This window comes from Sinocyclocheilus grahami, unplaced genomic scaffold (genome assembly GCF_001515645.1).
Source record: "Sinocyclocheilus grahami isolate Dianchi unplaced genomic scaffold, SAMN03320097.WGS_v1.1 scaffold1135.1, whole genome shotgun sequence".
NCBI classification, from domain to species: Eukaryota; Metazoa; Chordata; class Actinopteri; order Cypriniformes; family Cyprinidae; genus Sinocyclocheilus; species Sinocyclocheilus grahami.
Window position 1 is genome coordinate 177,250 of NW_015506314.1, and position 14,924 is coordinate 192,173.

The 14,924-nt window shown below is 34.4% G+C and overlaps 1 protein-coding gene across 1 annotated transcript in view; it reads left to right on the plus strand.

The window, feature by feature from the left end:
- The first annotated feature begins 2,489 nt into the window (after window positions 1-2,489).
- Window positions 2,490-14,924, plus strand: part of LOC107567212 (microtubule-associated serine/threonine-protein kinase 1-like) — a 46,161-nt gene continuing 33,726 nt past the window's right edge. Inside the window, exons 1-7 of the mRNA XM_016252853.1 lie at window positions 2,490-2,498; window positions 4,565-4,593; window positions 11,901-11,986; window positions 12,139-12,214; window positions 12,332-12,401; window positions 14,002-14,162; window positions 14,258-14,333. Of these exons, the coding sequence (XP_016108339.1) occupies window positions 2,490-2,498; window positions 4,565-4,593; window positions 11,901-11,986; window positions 12,139-12,214; window positions 12,332-12,401; window positions 14,002-14,162; window positions 14,258-14,333 (507 nt within the window). The remainder of the gene's footprint in view (window positions 2,499-4,564; window positions 4,594-11,900; window positions 11,987-12,138; window positions 12,215-12,331; window positions 12,402-14,001; window positions 14,163-14,257; window positions 14,334-14,924) is intronic.

Below are 14,924 nucleotides of genomic sequence, written 5' to 3' on the forward strand. Positions count from 1 at the left end.
GTTGCAGTCTGTCAGTCATATAATGTAAGTGGACGGGAATCACGGCTATGAGAGTCAAAAAAACATACAGAAACAAAACCAAATTAAACCCTGCGGCTCGTGACGATACACTGAGGTCTTAAGACACGAAACGATCGGTCTGTGCAAGAAACTGAACAGTATTTATATAGTTTTTTACCTCTGATGCACTGCAATGTCTGAACTGTCCTGAGCGCATTCTCAACAGCAGGGCGTGAGGCGTCTTCTTCTTCTTCTTGCTTTACGGTGGATCGCAGACTTATAAGTGCATTACCGCCACCTATCTCTCAAATAGACCATTGACACTCTATCTACAATCTCAATTAGGAGTGTCAATGGTCCATTTGAGAGATAGGTGGCAGTAATGCACTTTGGTCTTTACACATCAATGTAGCGTCACGAGCCGCAGGGTTTAATTTGGTTTTGTTTGTGTATGTTTGTTTGACTCTCAAAGCCATGATTCCCATTCACTTACATTATAAGACTGACAGACTGCAACGGTTTGTGTTAAAAATCTTCATTTGTGTTCTACTGAAGAAACAAAGTCACCTATATCTTGGAAGCCCTGGGGGTAAGCAGATAAACATCACATTTTCATTTTTGGGTGAACTATACCTTTAACAGGTACAAATCGTGATTTAAAAAATGTATTGATTTAGCATTAAGATTATTAAATGCTGTAGAAATTTTGTTCACTGTTAGTTCATGTTAGTTGATGTAGTTAACTAATGTTTAATGAGACACAATTTTCTCTGTTTAATGTATAAATGAATATGATTATGTTGTAATTTGTAGAAGTATTACTATAAAATGTTTCATCAGACTTTGATAAATCTGCTGGTTGACACAATGAGCAGAAAATATATAGGATGTTCATTAGGAGCAAAACTTCTCATTGAGTTAATTTTCAGATTTTGACATGTTCAAATGAGTTCAAATTCACCAGTGTGTGTTTTCCAGTTATGATATTGTGATAACTTGCTATGACGTCCCATCTCATGACTCATAACTGTAATGTTTTAGAGCATCTCTGTGTTGAGTATGGCTGACGGATGGAGAGAACGCTTCATTACCGCAGCTGAAGTGCTTTTGCTCGGCTGATCTCTGCTCAGAGTTTGGCAGCTTGTTCTCGATCAGCTCCATCTGTCCACATGAGTTTACCAGGCTGCTCTTCTCCACATGGTTTCTGGGAAGCTTTTACAGCATTTAAAGACGGAAAACTCAATTACTGTCTAAAATTAAACACGTGAGTCACAGTGAAACAAACAGACAGCGCGAGTGTCTTTCTTCAGACTTCAGAGAAACTAGAGATGATGCTGCTTTACATGGAAAACTCATTTAATGAAGATTGTAATGCTCCGTGAATTCTGTAACTGCATACATATTTTCATTGCCAGATGTTTTGGTATCATCACTTCAAACCTCAGTAAATTTAATTCAGTATTTTGGAAAAATAATTTTAATGAGAAAGGATATTTGTATAGTTTGATTAGTCTAAATTACACACTGAAAATGTAAGCTGGACGTTTTCCATGAAATACGCTACTTTTATGCCTTGAGTTTAATTTAATTGGACTTTAACTCTAAGAAGAGCGTCAGTATTTTATATGTGTCTGAGAGCACTACCTGTTCAAAGAAAATAACAGGGTGATGTTATGCTAATTATTACAACTGTAAGCTATTACAGCTGAGAAAATGCTTAAAAAACATCTCAAAACATTTGAGCAGTGTTGTTTTAGTATCATTGAGATACTATCGTAACGATTTACTTTTATATTTTTTATATTTAGTAAAAGTTTAATCATTTTATTGTGTTTTTGTAGTTTTAGTTTTTTTATTTCAGTTTTAGTTTTAGTTATTTTATTACATCAAGTTAAACTAAATGAAAAAGAAATGTTGCCATGGCAACCCACTGAAATAAAATAAGTTTAATTTTTTAAATTTCAGTTTTATGTTATATTTATTTATTATTATATTAAGTTTTATGTTATATTTATTTTAAATAAATATGGTTTCATTTTTAGTTAGCTATAATAATTTACCATTATGCATATATAAATAATTTACCATTATGCATATATAAAACAAATCTTTTATTTTTTATATTACATGTTTAAAGCAATGAAGTTACAAATTCCATGTTCTTACATTTAAATTCGATTTTGAATCAATTATATTTGAAGTTTTGTTTTTAACATATTGCAAAGGTGTGGCTGCAGAAACAATTTAAATAAAAACATATTAAATATATTTTAAAATTACTGATATATTCATAGCTTAAGGAATGAAGATATAAAAAAAGAAAAAAGAAAAAAGCATCATCACTATATATTAATAATAATTCTTTGGTTTATTTTTATTCCTGAAATGTGGAATCACTAGGAAAAAGTCCCGCATGCTGCTTGCTTGCATGTAGCTTGCACATCTTTATTAAATATGAATATTTTGGTGAAAGATCTTCTTCAACCATCATGCTTATGGTGAGTGGAATTGCTCTGACATGGTTTTCACATTTTATACTCACTGTAGGCTATATTGGCTATATTGAACCAGCAGCTGTGTGAATGTATATGTGTGCTGTAATGCCCTTGGGTTGGTGATCTCTCAGATTATTTACAGTGTAATTGACCCGACGGGTCGGTCAGAGAGCGTTTAACCCTCAGCAGTGATTATTCACGGGACGAGTGGCGTAAATGTGTCAGTAGCACACTAACTGTTGTCATGGAAACACACGCTTTTACTGAGGATCAATACGAGAGCTGACGGCCGATGAGAGCGCAGAGATGCGGCGTTTGATCAGTCAGTCAATACAAAGTGAGTCTTCTGCTGCTGAGTAATAATACAGCTAAAAATACAACACCTCTGATACACACTTTTCCTTTCTTAAAGGGGACATATGATGCTTTTTTAAAGATCATTCTTTTGTGTATTTGGTGTAACAGAACATGTTGACATGCTTTAATGTTCAAAAAACACATTCTTTTTCAAATACTGTACATTATTGTAGGTCCTCTATGCCCCGCCTCTCTCAAACGCTTCGTTTTCAACAAAGTCCCTCCTTCCGACAAGCGCAGTCTGCTCTGATTGGCCAGCTGACCCAGTGCATTATGATTGGCCGAACACCGCAAGCACTCGTCGGAAATGTAGCGCCCCTTACCATAATCACAAGCTTCATCTTTCAAATAAATGTAGAGACAGAGCCCGAAAGGGGAACAGAGTCGCGTGACAGACACAGTGATGAAGCTGGTCTCTCTCGCTCTCTCTCTCACACACATGCGCGCACACACACACACACACACGATGCGCAAAACTCCGCATTTGAACAGTCAATAGCAAATACTTAAACTAATAACAATTATCCTCAAAATAATTCAACAATATCTGAAATTAGGCTTCCATTTCTTGATGCAAAATCAATGGTCTTATTTTTTGTTGTTGACATGTTTTGACAGGTTTCGTCTCTAGATTGTGTTTCACGTGGATCTGGTTTCCACTGTGAATGTTGTAAAATGAGGCACAGTGTTAATTCTGAAAGCACATCAATGTCCAAGGACATCTGAGCTACTCGTATTGATTAGTGATGTCTGCACATTTTAGAGTGGCCTTTTATTGTGGCCAGCCTAAGGCACACCTGTGCAATAATCATGCTGTCTAATCAGCATCTTGATATGCCACACCTGTGAGGTGGATGGATTATCTCGGCAAAGGAGAAGTGCTCACTAACACAGATTTAGACAGATTTGTGAACAACATTTGAGAGAAATAGGCCTTTTGTGTACATAGAAAAAGTCTTTTGAGTTCAGCTCATGAAAAATGGGGGCAAAAACAAAAGTGTCGCGTTTATAATTTTGTTCAGTATATATTACTATGCTCAACTATAATTGGCTAAAACTTTAGCCAGGAAACTTTTTGCTGACTTCGGATTGGCTGAGATGTCTTTAGAAGGCAGGGCTTGGAGAGTGGTCGATGGGATGACGCTTGTCTAGTTCAGTTCTGTATGGATGTAGTAAATGGAGTGGTTTTGTTTGGTTGAATGTGTTTAACATGTACGGCCTGTTTGTCTGCGTCTGAATGAACGTCTGAGAGACAGAGCGTCTGTCAGAAAGACGAATGAGAGCGGATTATGTGTTCAATCACAGAGAGAAATGAAGGACGGGAGCGCTGCCAGAAGAGCAGCAGCATCTCTCTGTGATCGGTTTGTTTGCTCCAGTGTGATTCGTCCACAGAAACCGAACGAACCGTTACATCTGCGTCGCGCCCAGCACTACAATAATGTGTCAAACTGTTTAAAATACAAACTCAGTGACATTCACGCACTTAAAATCCATATTAAATAGCTTCTCATTTAGTTTTCACATTGTTTTATCAATTAAATCATTCTTTTTGTCAGATGTTCTGCTTGTAATGTGTGTTTGTGATGCTTACTCTGATATTTCTACTTAATGACATGTATAAGTGTGACTTTATGTGAGTTTATCCTGTCTGATCTCTGTTTTCTCTCTCTGTTTTCTCGGTCGTTTTTGTCTCTCTGTCTTCGGCCCGGAAGGATCTTCCTCTGCCCCGTAAAAACAGCAGGTCAGTCTCTTTTCAGTCATAATAAATAGATAAATAAATGCTTCATTTACATTTTTAATTCGGATTTGAGGTATCAAGCTACTAAAATGAGTAGTTCCCTCCCAACGGTAAGTGTAGTAACTGTGGTATTTTAGAGATTACTGTGGTTAGTTTTCATATGGCTTCATTTTGTTTACAGTATAAACTCAGCCCAGTGTTATTTTAAGATCACATTATTATAGTATGTGTTAATATTTTGAACTAGATTTTATTTTTCTGTTTTCGATTTAGTCGAAGGTTTAGTAATTGTTTTGTGTGTTTTTGTCATTTGTAGGCTATGTTAAAACATCGACTTCATTAGGTACTGTGTCTTATTTTAGTAGGGAAAAAAAATTCTACTAAACCATTTTATAATATTGAAATTATTATAAATAATTAGCAGTAAATATATACTAACATAATGTATATGTATTTTACAATTAAACTTCCAGTAATGTTAATTTGGCGTTTTTTGTAATTTGTATTAGTTTTTTTATGTCTTTATAGTTTTTATTTATTTATTAGTTTATTTAGTTACTAATACTAATACTTCAAATTAAACTAAACAAAAATGAGAAATGTTGTATTTGCATCTATCTGAAATAAAATAAGTATTTTTTAAAATATTTAGTTTTATTTCAGTTAACCCTTTTTATTTGTAGTAAGTAAGTAAGGTTTATTTAGTTTTAGTTATTTTAGTACTTCAAGTTAAATAAAACTAAAATAGGAAATGTTGAGTTTGCAGTAAGTGTAAATAAAATAAGTTCTGTCAGGACCACTATCGTCAAAATGATAGATACTTAAAGTTTGGTTTGGCGGTATGGTTCTGTTCTGGGCAAAAACCTCCCTGCCCATCCATGCAGCCTGTCATGAATGAGCAGGGAGAGCAGCAATAATAACCCCCCTAGCGTTAACAGAACAGAACAAGGCAGATATCATTAATGTACTTAATGATATTTAAGCGTAACACTTTATTCAAGATAAAGGAGTCTGATTAGCAAGGAATATCAGAAAGCCAAGTCCTGACTGTGGCAAAAGGAGGAGCTGGGGATGGAGGAGGGTAATTTGCTCCGGAGCAAGCTGAAAAACTGCTGAATAATACTGAATAGAGCTTATATAGGAATGCCGCGATAGGTGTCGTATTCCTATAGGTAGATGTGATCAGCTGAGAATCAGCTGATGCAAGCTTGACTCACGTGACCTGCCAGAACTAACGCTAACGCGTTAAGGTTTTGTAATATTTTTTATTTCAGTTAACATAGTTTTTTAAAGATTTATATAGTTTTAGATATTTTAGTGATTCAAGTTAAACTAAATTAAAACGCAAAATGTTGCCTTAGCAACTAGCTGAAATAAATAATTTTAAGTTTTTGAGTTATTCTTTCAGTTAACGTTTATGTTATTTCAAGTAACGAAAATGCTTTTAGTTTTAGTGTTAGTTAACTATATTAACTCTGACTCAACCTGTCTTTCTTTGTCAGGTTTATTTATCTTTCTCCGTCTCTCTGTCCATTTCTCTAAAAGCTTTCTTTTTTTCACTCTCATTTACTTTTTTCTGTGAATCTCAGTTATATCACCGTGACCTCTGGGAAAAAGCATATTGCACTTACGCTTTGAAACACACACACACACTCAGTGGCATCTTGTGAGCAGATGTGCTGCACCTGCTCCCCTCTTTTAATGCTCGTCTTGGTATCATCCGCTGCCCTCGAGATTTTACCCAGAATTCCCCCCTGCACTCTATTTTCCAGTGTGCAGGCAAAGGCAGACGCCTGAGCGCTCTCCATCTGATGATGTTTGTGATGCACACTGCGTGTTTCTGAGCGTCATGCAGGGCGGTGTGTTTTCGTTGCACTAAAAGGTTAAATGATTTTAAATGTGTTTTTCTGCACATGAGGATATGGCTGAGGTCACTTGTTTACTTGCAGCTGCCAACACACTAACTGAGTGACATCATTAGTGTAGTGAGTTTAACTTGTTAGTACATGTTATGATTAATGCATCTGGTTTCATATGATATTTCATGTGTATAGTGTATATATTATAGTGTTTGATTGAATTGAATGAAATTGTTGGTCTTGTGTATTTGAGCCAATAACTAAGACTCAAAATGAACTACATTTACTTTTTGTTGAGTCTTATGTAGAGGTCGACCGATATTTGATTTTACCGATACCGATTGTTAGTTTGGACCACCCTGACCGATACCGATTAATCAACCAATAGTTTTTCAAATGGATCCTGAACGAAAACTAAAATAGTGCTTTACTATTTAAAAAAAACAGTACTGAACCATAATTTGTAAATGAATAAAAATATTAGTATTAGAAATTATTAAATTAATCATTAACATTAGTTCATAGTTTATGAACTAATGTTAACAGAAGAAATGTAATATATACAGTGGGTACGGAAAGTATTCAGACCCCCTTAAATTTTTCACTCTTTGTTATATTGCAGCCATTTGCTAAAATCATTTAAGTTAATTTTTTTTTCCTCATTAATGTACACACAGCACCCCATATTGACAGAAAAACACAGAATTGTTGACATTTTTGCAGATTTATTAAAAAAGAAAAACTGAAATATCACATGGTCCTAAGTATTCAGACCCTTTGCTCAGTATTTAGTAGAAGCACCCTTTTGATCGAATACAGCCATGAGTCTATGTATACTCTCACACTTTAACTGCTTCTATTTTAGAACTCTTGATGATTATCTAAGGTATTACTCACACCGGACGTGGCGCGTTCACTTCAAGCCGCGGTCTAAAACAGTTTATTTAATCACCAAACGGGCAAAAGTTTACTTCAAGCATGAACAATGACATAGATGAGTTTGTAGTTCGGAGTTTAAAAAACAGAGCAAACGGAAAGAGAAATTGCGATCTATAGGCTATTATTGCTCAATAAATGAAGCATACTCTATTAGAGCCACAGAAAGACAAATGTTTTGCTGAAAAATGCACAATACATAATTTTACAGCCTAGGGTGAAGTCATTATGTACATTAAGAATGATTTGGGACAAATATAATGTAATTTAATGGAAAACTATTTGAATGGCACTCTGTGGCGTGGCAAGATTTTCTGTCGGCTGTATTTAAATCTGAAGTCTGAAGTTTTGCGTCTGAAGTTTTCCGCATTGTGCAGCGCGCAGCCTCACGTGCCAAAACAAACAACACGTGCTGTCAGTGATTTCCACCACTAGAGGCCGCTCTCTGACTGTATAATGACAGCGGACCATTCTCAGATGCTCCAGCAATGGACGCAACCCGGAAAACTATCGGCAAGGGCTTTTGCCGATAACCGATAGTTCCGCCAATCAACGATCGGTGCAGATTAATCTGCAAAACCGATATATCGGTCGACCTCTAATATATATATATATATTAGTTAATTATGTATTATTAAGTGTTGATGAAATGAGGTTTCCCCATGCGTTTTTGTTTTCTGGTTTCTACTATTGTTTTTTTTTGTTTGTTTATAAATTTTTAGAATAGCATTACCTGCAGCGTTTTTGTATTTATCATCCTCATAAAAATAAAAATCTAATCTAAATTAAAAGTTCAAAATACAAATCTAAATGACGAGTTGCTAATATTTTTTTCCCTTCCTGTGCAGCGTTCTCGAATCCAGGTTTGGCTGTATGAACAGGTCAACATGCGGATAGAAGGCTGCATCATTGTGAGTAAACACAGCAAGTCTCACATTTACCGTTAACACGCTTTACTCTTTCCACACAGGTCATTTTCATCTTTACAGATAATTTTGGGAACAATATCATGCAAGCATGTGAATAAAGAACTCTTATTTGCTTTTTGTTTATGTTTCAAGGGATTTGATGAGTATATGAACTTGGTTTTGGATGATGCAGAGGAGGTTCACATGAAGACCAAGAACAGGAAGCCACTGGGTAAGTGTGAACTTTGCGATACTGGCGAGTCATGCGTTTCTGAGAAATAACTTTTGTTTGATGTAAGTTCGATATGACTTTAAACATATTTTATCTCTCTAATAGGGCGGATTATGTTGAAAGGAGACAACATCACATTGCTGCAGAGTGTGTCCAATTGATTGTCTGTTAGGAGTTCATTTGGATATTGTTTGTTTGCTGTTAAATTGTTGGTTTTACTTTTTCATTTGTCAATATTTGGTATTTTGACCCATGTTTAAAATTGTGAAAACCTTTTTCTTTTCTAAATCTCAAAAATAAATATTTGTTTCCCCCCACTGTTCCAGGCTACTGTTTCTAGTGTTGGAATTAAACAAAGTGGCAATTAGCATATGCAAAGGACTGAAACAAATTAAGTTCAAAAGTTTAGTGTTTTTGAAAGAAACACCTTCTGCTCACCAAAGCTGCATTTATCTGATCAAAAACCAGTAGTACTGCGAAATATCATAACTTAAAATAACATTTATGTGATATATTTTAAAATGTCATTTATTCCTGTGATGGCTAAACTGAATATTCAGCAGCTTAAAAAAAAGATTATATCTTTTTTCTTTGATTAATAACCGATAGTTCCGGCAATCAACTATCGGTGCCGATTAATCGGCAAAACTGATACATCGGTCGACCTCTAGTCTTATGAGTGTTTTTAGTAACAAAGTCCTGTGAACATTTTTGTTTTGTAAATGACTTGTTGATTGTTTTAATGCGTTGGTGAAAAATGTATTCTATTAGCTTGTAGTTTTGTTTTAAATCCTCCATGATGATACTAAAAATGTCTCAATAGTTGTTGTTCTTGAATATTGATATTAGGAGGTACTGTCTCTTTAAGAGAGGTTTTTATTTTATTAATTTTTTTAAATGGAACAGTTAATTGAACCTTTAGACAAAAAAAATGACACTTTTTTTTTTTGAGTATCATAATTTATACATTAGGCTTTTTTGGTGCATTTAGTCTTATATAGAGAGAATATGGAGGGGGAAAAAAACAGCTCAGTTTTATTCAGAGGCCCAAACTGAGCAAAAATTTGCAATTTGGTGCCAATATTGGCCAAAAAGTAAGATGAGATTCTGATAGCCAGTAAATCAATGAGGTCTTTATAAGAGTATTGCAGATACTTACATAAAATGATATAAATATCAGTTGTCACTCTATATCTCCCAATAAAATGTCTTAGGAAGATGATATTTAACTGCTTAGTTTGATGATCAAAACCTATAATGCAATGCACTACAATGATGATTGAGGGATTAACAAATAACGTTCCTTAAAAGATGAGATGATTTAGATGTTTGTGAAGTTCATTCCTCCACTGAGGAACAGTGAAAGTAAAGCTTCTGGAAGCAAATGTTTAGAAGGAGCGCTGTCTCTTTAAGAGCGGTACTGTGTATTTAATAAGGCCACTCTCTCTTTAAGAGAGGGACAGTGTCTCGGGTCGCTCTGTTCAGGATGATCCCTAAAGACCGTTAATTAACCATCTGTCTACACCTGTGTGTGTGTGTGTGTGTGTGTGTGTGTGTGTTTGTGTTTGCTAGTGCTCTATTAGCTACTCAACATGTGCTCTGTCATGATGTCATCATCATTTTGTCAGTCTGTGATCAAATTAAAAGATCAAATGTTGCTTTTTGGGATTTTGATTTATAAATGAAATCTTTAAGGCTTTTATTTAGTCTGTTTATTAAGCATTTTTTCAGCTCAGTGTAGCTGATTTCAGCTTTTACTTTCCTTGTGGGGACATTCACTGCTCACAATGAAAGCCTGACACACACACACACACACACACACACACAGGTATGTTTTTGTGAAAAGTGGGGACATCCCGTAGGCGTAATGGTTTTTATACTGTACAGACCGTATATTCTATTGCCCTACACCAACCCTACCCCTAAACCTACCCCTTACAGGAGACTTTGTGCTATTTCAGATTTTCAATACACTCCATTCTGTGTGATTTATAAGCGTTTTGAAAAGTGGGGACATGGGGTAATGTCCTGAAATGTCACCTTCTCCTTGTAATACCTATGTCATACCTTTGTCATTATACAAATTTATGTCCTCATTTGTCACAAAAACGCATACACACACACACACACACACACACACACAGTAATGGTGTGTAATGGCTCTCATACAGTCTCTCAAGGCATTTCAAGTGTCTCTCTTTTACTCTCTCCTCAATTAGCTCTCTCTCTCTATCTGTTTAACTGTATCTCTCTCGTCCAGAGTGTCTCTCTGTTTCTTCAGAGCACAAGTTCACGCTGACTCAGATTGATGACTGTGCAAATCGAATTTTCTGTATCACTCTTGTTCTGCTGCAGGGCACACAAACACACACACACACACACACACACACACACAGCAGTTTCTCTGTTCTCAGCTCTGATGTGATTTTGTCTGAACATAATCTTATCTCACCAAGACATCTGATGATGGGAAACAATTCATCCTTAAAATAAAATATTCCTTTTAATCATTAGGGTTTGGGATAGGCAGTTTGGTAGTATTTGTTGTTTAGTGAGGTGATGCATTTTTTTAATTACAGTTTTTCTTTTAAGTATTTATTTTATTTGTATTTATTTTTTAGGTTTATTTATTTATTTACATTTATTTATAAATATTTTTGTTTCACTTATCTCACCAAGACATCTGATGATGGAAAACAATTCATCCTTAAAATAAAATATTCCTTTTAATCATTAGGGTTTGGGATAGGCAGTTTGGTAGTATTTGTTGTTTAGTGAGGTGATGCATTTTTTTAATTACAGTTTTTCTTTTAAGTATTTATTTTATTTGTATTTATTTTTTAGGTTTATTTATTTATTTACATTTATTTATAAATATTTTTGTTTCATTTATTATTATTTGTTTTTCATTTGTATTTTATTATTGTTTTTATTATTTAATTATTTTTTATTTTATTTGTTTGTTTAATTTTAAAGTTTCTTTCTTTATTTTTATTTATTAGTTTCTTTGACTCTTTTTTTATTTTTTCAACTTGTTTTATTTATTTAATTTTTTAAGGTTTAATTTTTTTCAGTATTTGTTTGTTTGTTTATTTATTTATTTATTCATTCATTTTAATTTTTTTAAATGTTAATTTTTAACGTTTTCGTGTATTTTTAATTTTAAATGTACTTATTTTTTCATTTATTTATTTATTTGTTTGTTTGTTTATTCAATTACTTATTTTTATTTGTATTTATTACTTTTTTTAAGCAATGGTGTATTGTGTTGATCTTTAGCGATTTCTTTATTTCCTCTGATTGTATGACGTTTGATGTTCTTTAAATGTTTTATTAATATATTTAAACGGATGAATTCTCTTTTTGCTTGTGCAGTTGCCGCAGTAACCGGAAGAGTTTGATTCTGACCTCCACCTCCCCTACTCTGCCCCGCCCACATTCCCCGTTACCTGGGCACATCGGTGAGAGGCCACGCCCCCTGCTGGACAAAACACTTATACAGCTACTGATGTGTTTGCTGATGCATTCTGCTTACAGACTCACTGATACAGTTTTCTTACGTGCTTGAGTTTTGTTCGTAATTGAGCATCCTTTGTTGTTCCTGTCCACACAGGAAGTAGTCCTCTGGACAGCCCTCGAAACTTCTCTCCTAGCACTCCGGCACATTTCTCCTTCGCTTCCTCAAGACGGTAAACAAGCACACACACACACACACACACACACACACATACACACACTTCAGACTGGAAGTCTTACAGAAACCCTTAGCTGCTGTTAATGCAGCTTCTGTACTGTTGTCTGTGCAGGGATGGGCGTCGATGGTCACTGGCATCTCTTCCATCTTCTGGTTATGGAACAAACACTCCCAGCTCAACGGTAAGAGAGTTTCTCATGTGAACACGTCTACAGACGTGCATCACATCTGATCTAGAGACGTCTGATGACAAACACACATCAGATGCACTTCAGAGATTCAGCTGTGGGTCATTTATGACGCGTTTGTGGCGTATTTATGAGCAGTGAACAAAACTGAAGACCGTTTTCAACTGTACAGTCAGAGACAGTGTTAGTTTCGTATTTTTTTATATGCTATTATAGTTTTTCTAAATATTTTAAACGAGTTTGTATTTTAAGTTTCCATTTTTAAATTTCAGTTAATTTAGTCATTTTGTTTGTGTGTTTTGTCATTTGTGTTAGTTTTTTACTTTTTAATATGTCTAAATCGTTATATTTTATATTATATCATGTAAAGGAATATATTATAATAAATAATAGTTATTATATTATATAAAAGTATTTTGGAATAAATAGCCTTGAATTAAATAATAATAGTTATTGTATTATTGTATATTATATTATATAAAAGTGCTTTGTAATAAATAACAATAGTTAGTATATTTATATAAAAATGCTTTGTAATAGTGATAAAATAAAAATAGTTATTATATTATTTAATATTGTATTATGTGATATACAGTACATAGCAAGAATTTAAAATTATTATTTAAATATATTTTGTTTAAAACCAAGGTCAATGATTTGAAGTTTCTTTCTCTTTATTTATTTTATTGTGTTTTTCATTTATAAATAGTTTTTTAAAGTTTCATGTAGTCTTATTTGTTTTTCATTTGTTTTTATTATAAACAAAATTGTAAAAATATAAAATTATTTTACGTGTTTCATTCTTTCTTTCATTTATTATTTGTATTTATTTGTTTGTTGAATTTGAATGTTTCTTTCTTTATTTTTTATTTATTCATTTAAATCTTTTCAATTTCTTTATTTATTTTTAAAGTTTCTTTTAAAATTATTTATTTCTTTAAGGTTTCATTTGTTTTGTTTTTTATTTGTTTTTTATTTATTTATTTATTTTTCTTTCTTTCATTTATTTATTTATTTGTATATAACATAAAAAAACAAGGTCAATGATTTGAGTTTACCTGCATATAAATCATATTTGAAACATAATTTTTTTGTTAGCAAATATGAAAAGCTTTTTTTAATGGTCAAAATTAGTCAACTTTTTCAAGATTAATTAAGGTATGCTTAAGGTTTTCTTTACACTGTTAAAAACAAATAATTTGCTATTTATAGGATTTTTTTATTTGAAAGCCTAAGCATGTAATGTTTAAGTAATCAGCTTTTACTGTGAGATATAAAGTGCACTTTATCATGTAAATAAATTATCAAGTGTCAAGTTATATAAAATCATTATATAATTATATTATTGGTATGTCATGCTATAATGAAGTGTTTTTTTTGGGGGGGGGGGGGTTTCTCGTAATAATAATTAAGAAAGCATTATTGTGCTGATTGTTGTCTAACGCAGTCTTCATGGCAGGACTGCATCTATGTTCTCTTAAAATGCTGTCTATGTAGGCAGCTCACTAGGGACTGGAGCCGATGCTTCCAGACAGTTTACAGCCTGTTCGTGCCTTCGCTCTGTCACATGCTTAATGTCTGTGTTTATCTGCAGTCCTCCAGCTCGTCTCAGGAGCGTCTGCACCAGCTGCCATCTCAGCCCACCATGGACGAGCTGCACTTCTTGTCCAAACACTTCGGCAGCACAGAGAGCATCACTGACGATGACGGGGGACGCTGTTCACCCCACATAAGACCCCGCTCACGCAGCCTGAGGTCTGCAAACACACACACGCACACACTCATGCTCAGGTGTGTGTGTGTTGCAGTATTTCTGTTTAACTCTCTCTCTCTCTCTGTTGTGTGTTCAGTCCGGGTCGCTCTCACTCCTGCTACGACAATGAGATCATCATGATGAATCATGTTTACAGGGAGCGTTTCCCTAAGGTAACACACACACACACACACACACCTGTCTCACACCTCAGTATCTGTCTACCTGTTTCTCACACCTGTCCACTTGTGAATGCAGAAATGCTGAACAGATTTTAGAATAATATTAAAGGGGTCATATGATGTTGCTAAAAAGAACATTATTTGGTGTAATGAAATGTGTTTATGCGGTTTAAAGTTCAAAAAACATTCTTTTCCACATACTGTACATTATCGTTGCTCCTCTATGCCCCGCCTTTCTGAAATGCGTTGATTTTTACAAAGCTCATTGTTCTGAAAAGTGAGGAAGATAGCTGATTGGCCAGCTATCCAGTGTGTTGTGATTGGCCGAATACCTCAAGCGTGTGACGGAAATGTGGGAAATTTTACGCCCCTCACCATACTGTGCTGCCTTGTCAGGCCGGAGCGGCGGGACAAAAACATTAAAACCCATTATAAACGAGGCACTTGTTGCATCCAGTGGGGACATAATTACTGATTATAATGACTGATACTGTCTTTTTACGCGTTGCGTTGCATCGCCCCGCGTAATCGTAAAACCATGTCTGCATTTGTGATCGGAGAAACAACAAACAACAAGTGCTA